At 41.5% G+C, this 15,481-nt stretch overlaps 2 protein-coding genes across 2 annotated transcripts; one reads left to right on the forward strand and one right to left on the reverse strand.

The window, feature by feature from the left end:
- The first annotated feature begins 164 nt into the window (after window positions 1-164).
- Window positions 165-5,295, forward strand: CSUI_002999 (uncharacterized protein). Its single transcript, XM_068063197.1, has 5 exons — window positions 165-224; window positions 904-1,052; window positions 1,702-3,335; window positions 3,836-4,074; window positions 4,529-5,295. The coding sequence occupies exons 3-5, from the start codon at window positions 1,752-1,754 to the stop codon at window positions 4,554-4,556; spliced, it is 1,851 nt and encodes a 616-aa protein (XP_067924823.1). The 5' UTR covers window positions 165-224; window positions 904-1,052; window positions 1,702-1,751; the 3' UTR covers window positions 4,557-5,295.
- A 2,680-nt stretch (window positions 5,296-7,975) lies between these two features.
- On the reverse strand, window positions 7,976-13,522 carry CSUI_003000 (leucine rich repeat-containing protein). Its single transcript, XM_068063198.1, has 5 exons — window positions 11,133-13,522; window positions 10,453-10,511; window positions 9,759-9,807; window positions 8,905-9,041; window positions 7,976-8,089 (listed from the first exon to the last, which is right to left on the reverse strand). Exons 1-5 carry the CDS (start codon window positions 11,675-11,677, stop codon window positions 8,046-8,048), a joined length of 834 nt encoding a protein of 277 aa, XP_067924824.1. The 5' UTR covers window positions 11,678-13,522; the 3' UTR covers window positions 7,976-8,045.
- Between the last annotated feature and the right edge of the window lie 1,959 nt (window positions 13,523-15,481).

Consider the following 15,481-nt stretch of genomic DNA (forward strand, 5'->3'; position numbering starts at 1 on the left):
TCTTTCTCACTCTTCCTTTCTTAGCGCACTAGGTTCTTCTTTCCTGACTTTGTTTGTGTTTTGGTCTTTTCTTCTTCTTTTTCTTTTTCTTCATGAAAAGAGAAACTTTTCTCACCCTGTTTTGATAGCCCTTCACTCTCACTCTTTCTTTCTTTCTTTTTCCTTTAGCTTACATCGACTCGGTTGTCTTTGGAGTTTCATCTTCATCCAACCCTCGCCTCCAAGTAAACTACTACTACTACTATAGCTACTACTACTACTACCTCATATCTATCTATCTATCTCTCATCTAGCTGTTTCTATTCTCTCTTCAATCTAAATATCTATCTATCTATTTCCGATCTATCTATCTATTTATTTACCTCTAATCGATCTATCTATCTGTCTTTAATCTATCTATCTACCTTTAAACTATCTATCTATTCATCCATCCTTAATCTGTCTATTTGTCTTTCTCGATCTCTCTGCATCTCGGGGTGTATTCTTTTCTAGTGTGTGTATTGAAGCAGCAGGAGGAGGAGAGGGAGGAGGAGGAGGTGGTCTCTCTCTCTCTCTTTCTCTCTCTCTCTTGTCATGTTGTTCTTTTTCTCTGTCTCTCATTTGTGCTGTACGTACACCCGGACGTCTGCTGCAGTCACATTTCGCTTTCGTCCATGTATTTTCGATAGAAAGTCTTCTTCTTCCCTCCTCTTCTTTCACCGTACATATGTCGATGCATATGGTACGAAAGAGTAAATAGATATATACCTTAAAGATACATGAATCCATAATAGATAGATAAAGACAGAAAGATAGATATCTTAAAGATAGGTACATAGATAGATAGATAGAGATTAGTTCAAAGAAAGATAGATAGATCGATCGATAGAACGACGAATGTATGTTTCTGTCGTATTCGTGTAGATTACTACGTCGATATGCGTATGAGAAAGTGAAGAAGGAGAGAAGAAGAGCAACGGATCCAAGAGAAGAGACCTCTTCTTCTCCTTCTTCATCTTCACGCCCCGGGTTGGCTTTGAAGTTTGCAAGGGTTTTTTATGGGTCCACTCCAAGTGAGAAGAAGCAAAAAGAAAAAGAAGAAGGGAAAGAACAAGATCTCTTTCATTCTTCTTTGTCCATGTGGATGCAGACGAAGCAAATGCTATCGCTTGGGTCTCCTCCTCTTGCCATAGAGAGTCCACATCGCACATACACTCTCAATAAGACGAGCGAGTTTACCTGCCTTGCTAGTCTCTCTACGCCCCGATCTTCTTCTTCTTCTTTTCTCTTTCTTTTCTTCTTCTTTCTCTAGGCGGGTGTATAGACAGCAACCACATCTGTTCTCTCGAGATGCTGGAGATCTAGATAGATATATAGATAGATTCATACTTGGCACTCTTCTTCTTTTCTTTTTCTCTTTCATTTATCTCTCCGTGCTTTCACCACTCCAACAGTGTTGGGGTGTGGATGTGTATCTATCGCTTTCTCTAGAGATTTCTCAGAAGAGATCGACGGCTCATGTACCTCTCGCCCACAAACCCCATATATATATATATATATATGTATGCCTCTATTTATGTATCTATCTCTCTATATCTGTCTATCTTTAGTAATGTATCTGCATTTCTTCTTTTTCATTGTGGTGTATCTTCCCATAAACGATCTCCCTTATATGTCTCTTAGATTCTTCTCTTTCTTTCTTTCTTTTCTTCTTTCTCGCAGGCAAACAGAATGAAGAAGAAGAAGAAGCGGACTTAGATCAGGCCCCTAGGATGGCCACTGCTCCCAACGATCGCCATGTCGGTGTTGAAGACGTTAAGCAGAAGAAGAGGCTTCCTTCTTCTTCTTCTTCCTCTTCTTCTCTTCTTTCATCTGAGTGGTATTTGTATAGCATATCTGTCATCTCTTCTTCTGCTTTGTCTAGTGAGGGGGGGGGGGACTGCAGTCTTTCTTTCTGTCCTTCTTCCAGTCATTTCCACTGGCAAGAAGAATCGAGATCTCTTGCCTCGAGATTTCTCCAATCCCTCTCTTCTGCTTCTTCTCTGAGTCTTTTGAAACAGCGTAAAGGCCAGAAAGAAGAAGAAGACGAAGAAGAGACAGGTCCGGGCTCTCTGTACCTTCCCCCCTTCGCGACGATTCACTTAGGAGATCTTACTCTTCTTCCTGCACTCTCAAAAAGAAGCAACGAGCGAACACACTCTCTCCACAGCCAAAATAGCAATGGCAGTGGCAGTAGTGGCAGTAGTACATCCACCGATCATCTTCACATACTCCAGAATTCTTCATCTTCTTCTTCTTCTTTGTCTCGTAGTGATTTGAGGGAGGGCGTCGGCGATGAGAGGGGGGGAGAGGTGGAAGGAAAAGAAAGAGGCAAAGAGAAAGAAGAAAAGATGAAGCGTCAGAAGGATATGTCTACTACTACTAGTAGTAGTATTGCTGGTAGAGAAGAAAAGAAGACTGCAGAAGAAGAAGAAAAGAAGATGAAGAAGAAAGAGGCATCTCCTTGTAAGGGGAACACAACGAAGAGCTTACTCGCTCGATTTGGATTTGGAAGAGCAAAGAGAGAAGAAGAGAAAGAAGAGAAGGAGGATAAGATGCGAGAAGAGAAACACTCTTCTTCTTCTCTGAAGCATAGTGAGAAAGAAGAGAACCTCGATGTCTCCATGGGAGAAGAAAGGAAAGAAGAAGAGAAAGAGAGAAAGTCGAAAGAGAGAAAAGAAAAGACTACACCCGACCTAGTGTGTCAAAAGAGAAGTTTGGATGAGAGAGAAAGTGAAGACAAGAAAAGGGAGAGATCAAGAGGAAGCGGAGGAGACGAAGAAGAGGAAGAGAAGGAAGAAGAAGAAGATGAAGAAGTAGATTCCCCACTTAAGAAGAAAGTCAAGAGATCTACAGAAAGCGGTATTATAAGCGAAGAAGATAAGAAAGATGAAGAGAAGAAGAAAGAGAAAGAAGAAGAAGAAAGAAAGAAGAAAGAAGAGGTTTCTCGAAATCTCTTTGAAGACGAAGAAGATGAAGAAGATGATGAAGATAAAGAAACTCGTATCTTAGAAGATGAGGAAGAAGACGAAGACGGATTGAAAGAGAGGGAGACGAATCGAAAGAGAGAGGGAAGAGAGAGAAAAGAAAGAAATCTTGGAGGAGAACAACAAGGAAGAGGAAAGAATGGCCAAACCCCCCATGGAGTCTCCTCGTCGTCTTCCGGGCTAAGTGATCAAGTAGAAGAAGAAGAAGGAGAGAGAGAGAACAAAAGAGACAAGGGAAATAGACAGAAGAAGAGAAGAGCAGAGATGCCGGAGAGAAATCTCTCTGACTCTTTCGTAACGGAAGAAAAGCAGATCCGCCTTAAGGAGAAAGTAAGATAAGAGAAGAGCCATGATACACAAAAAGAATCTTTTCTTTTTACCATATAGAAGGAGTGTACGTACATTTTGATAGACTAGTATAGGCAGCTGTTCAGGTGTACGTACACCTGGTTCTTGTTTTACCTTTCACCCTCTCTGAAGCGACTGCTTCTTCTATTGCCTTCTTCATCTCTTCTCTTCAACCCTCACACACGGCCTCCTCTCAAATGCATAAATATAAACACCTCCTATACCTACGGACCTCTCGGTCTATCTATCTATCTATCTTTAATCTACCTATCTTCAGTCTATTTATCTTTATTTCATCCTTCTCCCTTTGTACTTGTTTCTTTGTATGTATTTGTCGGTGTTTCTCTTCTTCTTTTTATCCCTTTTTCTCCCCTTTTTCCTTCCCTCCAGTCCGCTTCATGTTTCATCCATTCTTTTCTCTCTCTCTTTCTCTTTCTTTCTTTTCTTTCTCCTTCTTTCTTTTCTTCTTCATTGCTATTTAGACTGTAGAGACGCGAGCTTATAGAGAAGGAGATTACCTCGTTCTTCAAGATGACGCCGTCTTCAAAGATAAGGTCGTTACTGTCCCGACACTCCGACCTCTCTCTTCTTCTTCATCGTCTTCGCCTTTATCTTCTAAATCTTTATCCCTTCTATCAAAACACGGAGAAGAGAGTCAAAACGTGCGATCTTCTTCTTCTCTTGCCGCAAAGCCGAAGAAACAGAGACAAGGAAATCTCATGTAAGTCGCCTAGGTCTGGTAGAAGAAGAAAAGTTGACATCTACCTCTCTTCAAGAATTACAGGGAAGACAGGGTGGCTTCCTCTCTCTCTCTCTCACTCTTTCTTTCATGTAGCTAGCTAGCTAACTAGCTAGCTGTCGGATGAGGTGTAGGTACACTCGAGTGGCTAAAAACCCATTGCTACTAGGAGGTTGTCTATACCCATGTGTGTATGTAGACAAATGTATATCTTGAGAAAGAAAGAAAGACAAGAAAGGTCCGATCTTTCGATCATTTCTTTGACGTGTGTTTACTAGCTTTATTCTTTCATCTTTCAACTTCTTTCTCTTCCTTTGATCGGTCTTGTGTCTTCTGTTTCTCTCCTCTTCATGTTCTTCTCTTCGTGTATATCTTTAAGATGGATTTCTGCTTCTCTTTCTCGTCTCTCTTCGGTCTCTCTCTTTTTTCTTCTCAGGGCATTCTTTCAGCGGAAGAAGCCTTAGACCAGAACGACAAGCCTAAGCTCTTCTCTATCTTCTCCTCCTCTTCGTTGCTCTTCTTTTCTTCATTCTTGCTTGTCACGTCTTTCTCTTCGGTTCTTTCTCTTTATCTTCTTTCTTCGGTTTTCTAGAATCTTCTCTCTTTCTCTCAGAAAGAAAGAAAAAAAAACAAATCTCGAGCGATCGCTCGACTGACCGCCAGAGAAATACATACGAAGAGAAAGACAGAGAGAGAGAGAGATTAAAGATAGGTAGGAAGGTAGAGAGAGAGATTAAAGATAGGCAGATTATAGATAGATAGATAGATAGGCAGATTAAAGACAGATAGATAGATAGATTAAAGATAGATTAGGAATAGATATTTTAAAGATAGACTAAAGATAGGTAGGTGGATAGATCGCTTGTCGTGTGAATGAATAGGGGGGTTGCGTTGCACGTCATCTCGTCAGGCGTGATGGAAGACCAAGGGGCGATCATCCATGGCAGATGACAAGCTTTCTTTTTCTCTTCTTTCCTAGAGAAGAACTGGAGTTTTTCTGGAAGGGGAGAAAAAGAATAAGAATAAGGAAGAGACGGAGTCTACAGTCTCTCAAGACTTTACGAAGAAGTGAAGGCTTTTCGAGAGAAAGAAATGATCGTTAGGTGTCTATACACCGAATGAAGAAGAATAGACTGCCGATGATGTAGATTAGAGGGGGGATCATCCCTGGTCCGTTTGTGTTTTCCTTCGTCGGACGCATTTTGAGGTGTATATACACCCGGAGGGACAGTTGACGGGGTGTACATACACCCGGAGAGCAGGTGATGCATGTGTCTTACGTTGGTCCTCTTTTTTTTATGTTGTCAAGACGATCTTTCCTCTTCTTTCCACGCCAACCTTTCGTTTTCTTTCTGCTTTTCTCTCTTTCTTTTGCCTATCTTTGATACGGAGAAGGAGACGAAGGAAAGAAAATTCCACTAAGTCATGAGTCTTGCTGCAAACTCACGAGACAACACACAAGTTTCTCTTCACATCCGTCTCGCCTTCCTCTTTTCGTCTGCGTCTCCTATCTAGTTCATTTCTTCCTTCTCTTTTTGAGATAGAACCGGAAGAGATAGATACACGCACAGCCGTAGATCCGTAGAGAAGTACAGATAGTCAAATTATAGATATAGAAGAAGATAGCTCGAAGCTAGCTAGGTAGGGAAAGGAGTCTGAATAAGTGAGAGAAGAATGAAGAAGTAGAACAGTCTATTCGAATAGCGACTTACACCCCCTGCGGAGTTGTTTTATGCTTCTTTTCTTCTCCCTCTTCTTAACCAATTCCTGTCTCTCTTTAACGCAGTAGAGGTGATAAATGGAGATGGGGAAGATGTCTATGTGCCATGAAAGAAGAAACGACCATGTATATCGTCATCCTAAGGAGAAAGAAGAAGAAAGAAGAGTCTTAATGAATGATCTGCCCCTTCGCTTCCTCGTTGATCACCTTCTCCATAGGCGAATTTTCTCGAGCCCTTTAGAAAGGACCCTAGATGGCGCCTATGGGGTAAAAAGAAGAGATCGATGGTTAGTCGTAACAGGGGGATCGATTGTCGATGCTGTCGTGTCTCGTCTCTTTCATTTAACTTACCACGCATAAGAGAAACAAAAAGAACAAGAAAAGACTTGAATGAACAAGACAAAACAGACAGATATTTCAAACAGAAAGAAAAAAGACAGAGGAATGTCTTTTCTCTCTCACCTCTTTCTTTCTTTTCAAACAAATCGTGAGAGATAGAGAGAGAGAGAGAACTTGTTCTCTCACCTTCTTATTCTTGTTCAAAGCAAAGAAAGAAAGTTTGAGAAAGGCGTCACATACTCTTATGATGGTGGTCGTATGCATATCTATCTATCTTTATCTATCTATCTTGAGACTATCTATATCTATCCGTCTTGGGACTATCTATATCTATCTATCTACAGATGGGTATTGTAACCCTTTTTCCTCTTATCATGACTTTGAAAGATGGGAGAGAGAGAGAAAGAGAAAGAGAGCTGAAGAGATCTTCTTCCTTCACCTACACATCAAGAAAGAGAAAGAAAGAAAGATTTACAAGAAAGAGAGAAACAAGAAGACCATAACCTAGCTCTACATAGAAAATTTCTATCTTTCTATATCCCTATTATCTATCTATCTATCTAGAGAAATGAATGATAGGGAGGGAGGCACATCGGACAGATAGAGAAGTGGATAGATTGAAGATACCTTGAATAGACCCCTCTTAAACTTTTTTTTCTTCTTTTTCTTTTTCTGTTCTTTTTGGAATGACAAGAAACCCGCAGACCCCGACATGTGAGTCAATCTCCCACACGCTCATCATACTAATTCTTTCCTCTTTCCTCCCTAGTCAATCGATCGATCTTTCTGGATTCTTCTTCCATCCAGTCATCTCTTCAAAAGAAGTTCTTAAACTTCATTTTCCAGCCTAGTGTATTGACGCGTTTTATATAGACAGACATATAGATAGATAGATATATCTATATGTCTATCTCTCTCTCTTCTCGTAGATTCATTCTCCCAGAGATGGAGACAGAGAGAAGAGAGCAGCAGCGGGCTTTTCCGTTCATTCATCTATCTATCTATCTCTCTTATTCTCTCCAAAGATCATGACGAGGAGGAGGAGTAGGAAGGAGTGGAAGAGAATAGATACTTTCTCATTCTATTCTCTTAACACTCTTTCTCACCCCATCTCCCACGCCGAAGAAAACAGAGAAAAGAAGAAAAGCAAGAAGAAGAAGATGGCTTTCTTTCTTTCTTTTCTTCTTCTTCTTGTTCCTCAGCTCTGAAGAATTATCCTCCTATCAGCATTTAGGAGTAGCAGGTAGAAGTACTAGTAGTACTACCTCCTCGTATTATCATCCCTCCTACTAGTATAAGTATAGGCAGTCTTCGTTATAGTATTGGGAGTATCGAGATAGTGTTCTCTTTGGATGACGATTAGGCTAAAGAGGAGAACGAAGAGAAGGAGGAGGATGAGGAGGAGGAGAAGGAGAACGGATGAATTTGGAGGCGAGGAGGTGGAGATGAAGGAGAGTAGAATCTGCGCTTGATAAACTCCCATTATGGCCACACTGCGTAGGAACAAGAAAATAAGAAGAAGAAGAGGAAGAAGAAGAAGAGAAAGAAAAACGTCTTGTCTTTCTTTTCTCTGCTTCTTCTTCTTTTCTTCTTCTTCTTCTTTCATTTTGTTCTCCCTCCTCCTCTTCTTTTCTTCTTCGAGAGGGGTGTGGGGTATCTGGAGGAAGAGAAGAGAAGGCAGGGAGAAGATCCTGCAGTTCATTTGCACTAGGAGAAAGCTCGCCCCGAGAAAAAGAAGAAGAAAAGAAGGAAGAAGACCTACGAAGGAAAGAGAAGCAGGGTCAAACACAACAAGAAGAAGGAGAATGAAAAGAAAGAAAAAAGCAGAAAAAGAGAAATATGAAGATCGATCCATTCCTTCCCTAGCTTGAAAGGAATAAGAGAAAAGACAGGTTTAACAGGGCCTTCTTCTTCTTCTTAGGATAGTGGAGGTGTTTCCTGGGAAGTTGATGAAAGGGGGGTATGAGTGATGAGTGCAAAGAAAAAAGGAGGGGAAGAGGAAGAAGCAAAAGAAGAATAGACAGATTAAAACGACGAGAGAAGATCTCTCTCTCATTTTGTTCATACAATTCCTTCTCCACTATCTTATTCTCTCTCTTCTCCCTTTCAGTCTCTCTGTCCAAGGAGGAGTTTCTCCACGTATCATCCAAGTGCAATTCATATACATGTATATATAGGCGAAGAGAGAAAGAGAGAAATAAAGAAAAAAAGAAAGATACAACACCCGTTCGATCAATACATATCTGTATATATATATATATACATATGGATAGATAGATCTATAGATAGATAGATGTATATAGACGGACATAGACAACCTCATGATTGACGGAAAAGCTAGGTAGATTTCTAGATATTAGAGATATAGATGTAGACAGGCAGATAAAGAAGGTGTATGTACAGGTGCATACAAAAATCGAACACAAAGATAGATAGAACCTAGATATAGACAGATATTTACATACATCAAGCGGCATAGAGAAAACAAACTGATAGAGAAGCAATCCATCCATCCATCCATCGATCTATCGATCTCTCTATCTGTTCATGTGTATATCTTTATACCGCCATAGTATCTATCTGTCGAGTCAACTGTGGGGTATGCTATCCGAGTGTTTCTACGTCGATATCTCGATGCTGTGATGTGAGAGAGAGCAAGAAGAAGAGAGAAAAGCCAAAAGGAGAGAAGAGAAATTTCTTTTTCCTTTTTCTTTTTCTTTTTCTTTTTTATCTCTGCATATGCATGGCTTTACCGTTGAAGAATTCGTCGGTTTGATGATCAACGGAGGTTAGGGCGAGACTCTTCAAGTGCAGGGCTTTCTTCAACACACCCCCTATCCCCTGTGGAGTCAAGAGAAAACAGTCAAGCTCTACTGTATGTACACTCGGACTGAAAGAACGAAAGACGAAAGACAGACAGAAGAAAGAAAGAAAGAAAGAAGATGAAAAAGGACATCGAGTTGTCTTTCTCTATGGAGTAAGGCTGGCTGAACGGATGGGGAGTTCTTCTAGAGATAGACACATCAAGAAAGATACATACATAGATAGAAGAAAGATAGACAGACTAGTAAAGAGAGACACATAGATAGTCTAAAGTTAGATAGAGTAGAGACAGGTAGGACGAAGACAGAAAAGAAGAAGAATCGTGGGCGAAAGAGGTTTGCCTATGCAGCAGTAGTAGGGGGACTGCTGTATATACACACCGGGGTATACCTATTGTATACATATGTATATATATACACATCGTTGTACAGAGAGAGAGAGAGGTGTCTACATCCATAAATATATATAGATAGATATAGATGTATATATGTATATACAAACGTACATGTACATGTACATAAGCTCTCGTGCACAGCCTTCTCCATAGAAGCCCCATCCCTTGTCTTTACGTATAGATAGACACGAACGAGGAGATATCTCATGAGGTGTCTATACACCCCCCGTCTATGTAGGAAAAGTTCACTAACTCACCGCCGCCCCCCCATCTGTGTGCAATCATTGGCCTAACGCCTCTAGATAGACTTCAGCAATAAGAGACAAGACCAACACATAACACCTTAAAAGAAGAAGAAGAGCAAGAAGAAGAAGAAAATGTTTTCCATACCACCGAGAGATTAAGGCATCCAGCTGAGAATCTGTTAACAGTAGGCGTCCTTCAAACACAAAGAACGAAGAAAGAAAGAAAAGAAGAAAGACATAAGAAAGGAAACCCCTTCTGCATATGGACTTTGAACTGAAGGATACGTAGACAGGATTGCGGTTGATCAAGAGGCAGAGGACTTTCGGAGAGAAGAAGAGAAAAGAAGCAAACGGACAAGAAACTCGGGGAGGAGACCGGGAGTAGGATGCGAACCTGAAAAGTGAGCTAGAGTAGAGATCCCTCCTTGGGAAATACAGACAAAGAAGAAGACGACAGAGAACGATAGAACCTCGCTTATCTCTCTCTGAGGAGGAGGGGGAGGAGGCGTAGGTATTATGTATGCGTGAGATGAGAAAGTCGAATGAAAGAGTGTCCATACTACTACTAATGATAAGAAGAAGAAGATAGCTCATCTTCGTGGAGAGATAAGAAGAACAAGAAGACTATACGGATGAACTGTCGTATGGAGTATCAGGAAAGTGACTGCATAATTCTATGAAAGCAAAGCACATCATGAAACTCCTAGGCTACCATGAGAAAGGAATCTTAACACTAGAGGTTGGAATAGGAGTCTTCACAGTAATAGTCCTAGTAGTAGCCTTAGTAGTCGTCATAAGAGTAGTAAGGTGTATTCATGTCTGATCTTGTCGAGACGTACGGGGAGTTCCTAAGGATTCGACTTTAAGGAAAGCCTCAGCCCCTGCACACTTCCACGCTCTAAGACCAACAGAAAAAGAAGAAAAAGAAAAGAGCTTCATATAAAGACTTATCTTTCTTTCAAGCAACGTTTAGTCAGAGAGAGAGAGAGAGATGGGAAAGAAATGATTTCTTGCCTCATCAACCAAAGTGTCCCTAAATCCTTTCGTCAAAGTGAGGAATGGAAAGAGAGACTTCAAAAAGAAGGACAAGATCTGGCAGCAGAGAGGTAGAAAGAAGAAGAAGAAGACCACGCAGAGAGACAGACGGACAGACAGCCAGGTGTGAGAGACTGGATGAATGGAAGAAAGAAAGAACGGTAGAAAGCCATAGCATCTGCTACCACTCGCATGATGAGGTGTATGTACACCTCTTCAGTGCTGGTCCTCCTTAGGAAGAAGAAGAAGAGAGTGAAGACAGAGGAAAGTAGCGGTGAGAGAGACGTTTTCTCCTGTCCTTTTAACGTGGAACGATTCAGTCAAAAAGAAGAAGAAGAAGCAAGAAACGCTAAGTCATTTGTATTTTTCTGAGCTACAGAACAAAGGAGAAGAATAAGAAGGAAAAGGAAGAGAGAGAAGAGAAAGAGAAAAGGCCAAGAGAAGAGAGAAGTGAGAGATGAAGAAAAAGAAGATGAAGACGTACTTGCAAACACAAAGACATCTTGCTAGATCTGGTAATTCGAGAAAAGAAAAGACCTGCTCTAGAACCTCATGAGGGGCACGACAAGAGAAAGCACTTGACTCCTCCAAAGTCTCTTCTTCTTCTCCTCCCTTTCGTTCTACTTCTTCTTCTCTTCCTTCTGCTTCTTCACCCTTTCCTTTTCCTTTTTCTCCGATCTGTTTTCGTGGACTCGTGCTCTCATCATCCCGGGTTGTTCTTCCTCCTCTCTCTTCTTTCAAAATCTTTCTCTTCTTCTTCTTCTCCGTCTCCTCTTCCTTTTCTTCTCCATCTTCCTCTTCTTCCCCGTAGAAAGAAAGAAAAGTCTGAGACCCCTTCTTCAAAGCACCTTCTTCTTCTTTCTCTTGAGAAACTTCTTCTCTGTCGCCGACGCGAGAAGCACCAGAAGCATGAGATGCTTCATCTCCCTCTTTGAATTTTTTGTTCTCCCCACTTCTTCCGGTGTATGTACAGCTGAATGGTACAGGAGAAAGATCATCTTCATTCTCCATCGTGATCCAGTTAATCATGAAGTCACGAGAATTCCCCGCATTGTTTCTCTCTCTTCTCTTACCTCTCTATTCTTCAACTTCTTGGTGTTTCTTGTTCTCTAAAAGGAATACTTCTTCTTCACTTCTTTCTTCTCTGAAAGACTTTCTTCTTCTTTAATTCTCCAGATATGAAGAGAGTCTCTATTTAAACACTCTTTTATAGACGCTAAGATGTCTCCAGGGTTTCCTTTCTTATGAAGTGCTTTCCTCTCTCTTAGACTTTCCTTCTCTCTTTCATTCCTACCACCTTCTTTCCTTGAAAGAGAACAAGCCGAGCCTTCCCACCTTGATAAGTCTGAGTGACCTATCTTCTCAGATGAAGAGAAGAAGAAGAAGCTAAGAGAGAACGGCGAAGTATCTTCTTCTGTTTCTTCTTAACACCCCTTTCATTCCGCTCTCCTGTATTCTATTAGCTATCTGAATGACTACTCGAGCTCGGGTGTACGTACACCTCAGTACTTTGAAGAACAGAAGAGAAAAGGTTCCACTAGATTAGAGAGAGATAAATACTCATAGCATAACCCTGTATGATTGAGGTGGCTGTACACCCTTCAGATATCACATGCAGTTGGCCCTCTCTTGGATGAAAGAGAGAAACAAGAAAAGGAGGGAAAGAAGAAAAGAAAAGAAGAAAGAGAAGAAAAGATAAAAGGCGGAAGGGAGAGAAGCGTGATAAGGATGGAGAAAGAAAGTCAGTTGAAAGAGCCTGCGTTGGAGAGAAGACGTCTTTGGTCTCCGTTGTTTACCTCTTAGGAGTAGGGGTGGTAAGTGGGGGAGTACTAGCAGGGTTTTCAGGTGTATATACACCTAAGGAGAGGAAGGAAAAGGCAGAGCTCTCCATTTGGAGTCGAGATATCAATGTAAGTAGATAGATAGACTAAGGATAGGTCGATACACAGAGAGATACCCTAGGCACAGGCAGACTAAACATAGAGAAATTGAAGACCCGGAAAAGGACAGATAGATAGACAGATATATAGATAAAAGAAATAGGAAGAAAGAAAGAAAGACAGTTAGGTGAATGGAGTTGAAGGCTGTGAATGAAGAAGGAAGGCTAAGATGAGACGAAGAGGAGGAAGAAAAAGACTTGGGTAGAGAAGGAATGAGAGAAGTTGTTTCACAGGGGAAAGGAGATGACAAGAATAAGGAACGGCTGTAACTTTTTAAGAAGAAAAGAAAAGAGAGATAGATAGATAGAGAGACTTATGCAGACAGATGTTGTTCTGAAGAAGAGAAGATATTCTGCTTGGCCTCTTCCACCCCCTCATCTAAGTGACTTTTCCTTCTTTTTTCTTGTCTTCTTTCACGGTACTTCTCTTTCTTACGGTACTTCTCTCTCTTTCTCTAGAGAAGTAGTAAGAGGTGTGCTTATGCCTATAGCCGAGCCTCGAGGAAGAGAGTTCCTCTGCTTCTCTCTTCATGAGAAAGACCTGAAGAGAGAGAAAAAGGGGAGAGAAGAAGACGAGAGAAAATTTCAAGAGAATCTGAAAATGAAGGAGACGGCATGATCCATGAGAGAAGAAGAAGACGACATAGATGAAGAGAACCGTCGTGAGAAACGCGATACTAGGCCGGTCTAGAGAAGAATCTGCTAGCTTAGATGACCTTCCCTTTCTTTCATTCTTTCTTGTCTGCTTTCTATCCTTCTCACAGTTCAAGATGACGTTGTCTTCTTCCCTTTTCAAAGAAACTCGAGGAAAAGAGAGAGAAAGAGAAGAACGATGTGAAGAGGAAGTCCCTCATTCTTTTCCTTTGCAAGAAGGTTGTTTTGTAATCTAGTTTTTTTGTCTCTTTCTTTCAAGTTAAGAAAGAGAAGAAGGGTGGAGATCTCGCCTCATTATCGTCATCGTCATTCAGTCCGTTAGCTCAAAAGCTTCCATTATGTCTCGAAGCTCTTCTTCTCTCTGCTTCTGCTGCATGCAGTTTCTCTCCCGCCTTTCTATCGATCTCACCTCTTGAGCGTACGTACGCCAAAGTGTATACGAACTTTCTCCTTTCTGTGGAGAAGAGAGAGAAATCTCTTCTGTCTCCTTTCCTCTTTTTCTTTCTTTTCAAGAGAGAAGAAGATCTACACAAAACACATATGCCGCGTCAGGCAACTTCTTTCCCTTCTTCTCCTGAGACACTGAAGACACCTGACGAAGCGTAGAAAGAGAGATCTCCTTCCTCGAAAGCAGTCCTGCTGACTCAGCCGAACTTCCGGAGAGAAGGGCCAAGAGAAAGAAGCTTTCTAGGAAGCTTCTTCTTCATACCATCTCCTTCCACGTTGGATAGGGACGGACCTCTGCCTGTCTTGTTCAAAGAGCTATGAGACAAATGGATCTCTCAAGGTGAAGGGAGTGAGACAGTTGAAGCTCCTCCTTGCTTTGTAAAGTCAATCCCTAGAGATCTTTGTGGAAGACGTGATGGCCAGGGTCTTCTTTCGAAGGTGTACAAGATTTTGTCTAGCCTCGGTCCCAGGCTACTTAAGGCAGGAAAGAAGGGGCCTTAGGAAGGAAACAGAGAAAAAGGGAGAGGACGGAGGGATAGTCACTATGGAAGGTGAAGAGGTGACGCTTCGAAAGGAGAGAACAGAGACTGAATAGAGACGTAGTACTATGTAGAGAATAGAAGGAAATGAGGTAGGGTGTAGATACACAGATAGGGCGAAGATAGAGGTGTATAGAACGCAGCTCCGCTCTCCCTGTAAAGGAATGCTGCTAATTTATGCAAAGGGGGGGGGCAGACCTTTTTCAGAATGGTCACACTCTACATATCCACTATACGTAGACAGATATATAGAGACACATGTACGTACACCCTGCATATATGTATATCTATGTATAGATGTATGTCCACCCTATATAGATATATGTGTAGGTAAACGCATCTGCACCGTACAGTATGTGAATCTACTGTACATTTAGATGGGGGTATACACGTGGAGAGACTTCCAGTCGCTTATGTCTCTAAAGGGATCTATTCTGCAACACACATGCATATACATAAATACGTCTTTGTATCAATATACGTGCACATCTGTAGTGCGCTCGAGCGAGAGACAGATAATGGATTCTTAGGGACGGAGATACTATAGCGCTAGAGCACCCCAGAAACGTGGACCTCCCTCCCTTCTTTCGTTCCTCTTAAGAACGTGCCTGCCCTTCTGCTGTCTCTCGAGTTAGGGCGGAGAGCATAGCCCACAGCAAAGTTGAAGAACCTCCTTCTAAATCGGGAGATACAGTGTATAGATAGACAGATAGATCAAAGACAGAAGCTACACTGAAGATACACAGATACAGGTACGTCGGTAGATGGGGAGATAGATAGAAAGATAAATCATTGATAGATACATAGCCACGCGGACATAGATACAGAGAATAAAGATAGATGAATAAAGATAGACAAGTAGATAGATAGATAGATACATAGATAGGTTGATAGATAGATTAGCAAATAGATCGACAGATCGAGATCTATCGTGCATCTATCCTGTAGAGTCCAAAGCACGTCTTCTTGACCGGTTTTCTGAAGCGTCCCCCCCGTCTCCGGAGCAACAGCAAAGAAGGAAAAGAAGCTGAAGACAGACCTAGTTCGAGTCAAGAGAGACTTGGTCTAAACGCTACTGAGAAGCCTGTCATCACGGTGTGTACGTACACCCCGAATGAGACTGGTAAGTTCAGCGAGCTACTCCTCCCTAATTCGACCTCTCACTGATGCTAGGACATCCCAACCGCCGACTTTTTTTTTCATCCGTTGCATGCGTTTTTCTTTTTTTTTTTCTTTTTCTTCTTCAGCCTGTCA

This window comes from Cystoisospora suis (genome assembly GCF_002600585.1).
Source record: "Cystoisospora suis strain Wien I chromosome Unknown contig_1267, whole genome shotgun sequence".
In the NCBI taxonomy this organism is placed as follows: Eukaryota; Apicomplexa; class Conoidasida; order Eucoccidiorida; family Sarcocystidae; genus Cystoisospora; species Cystoisospora suis.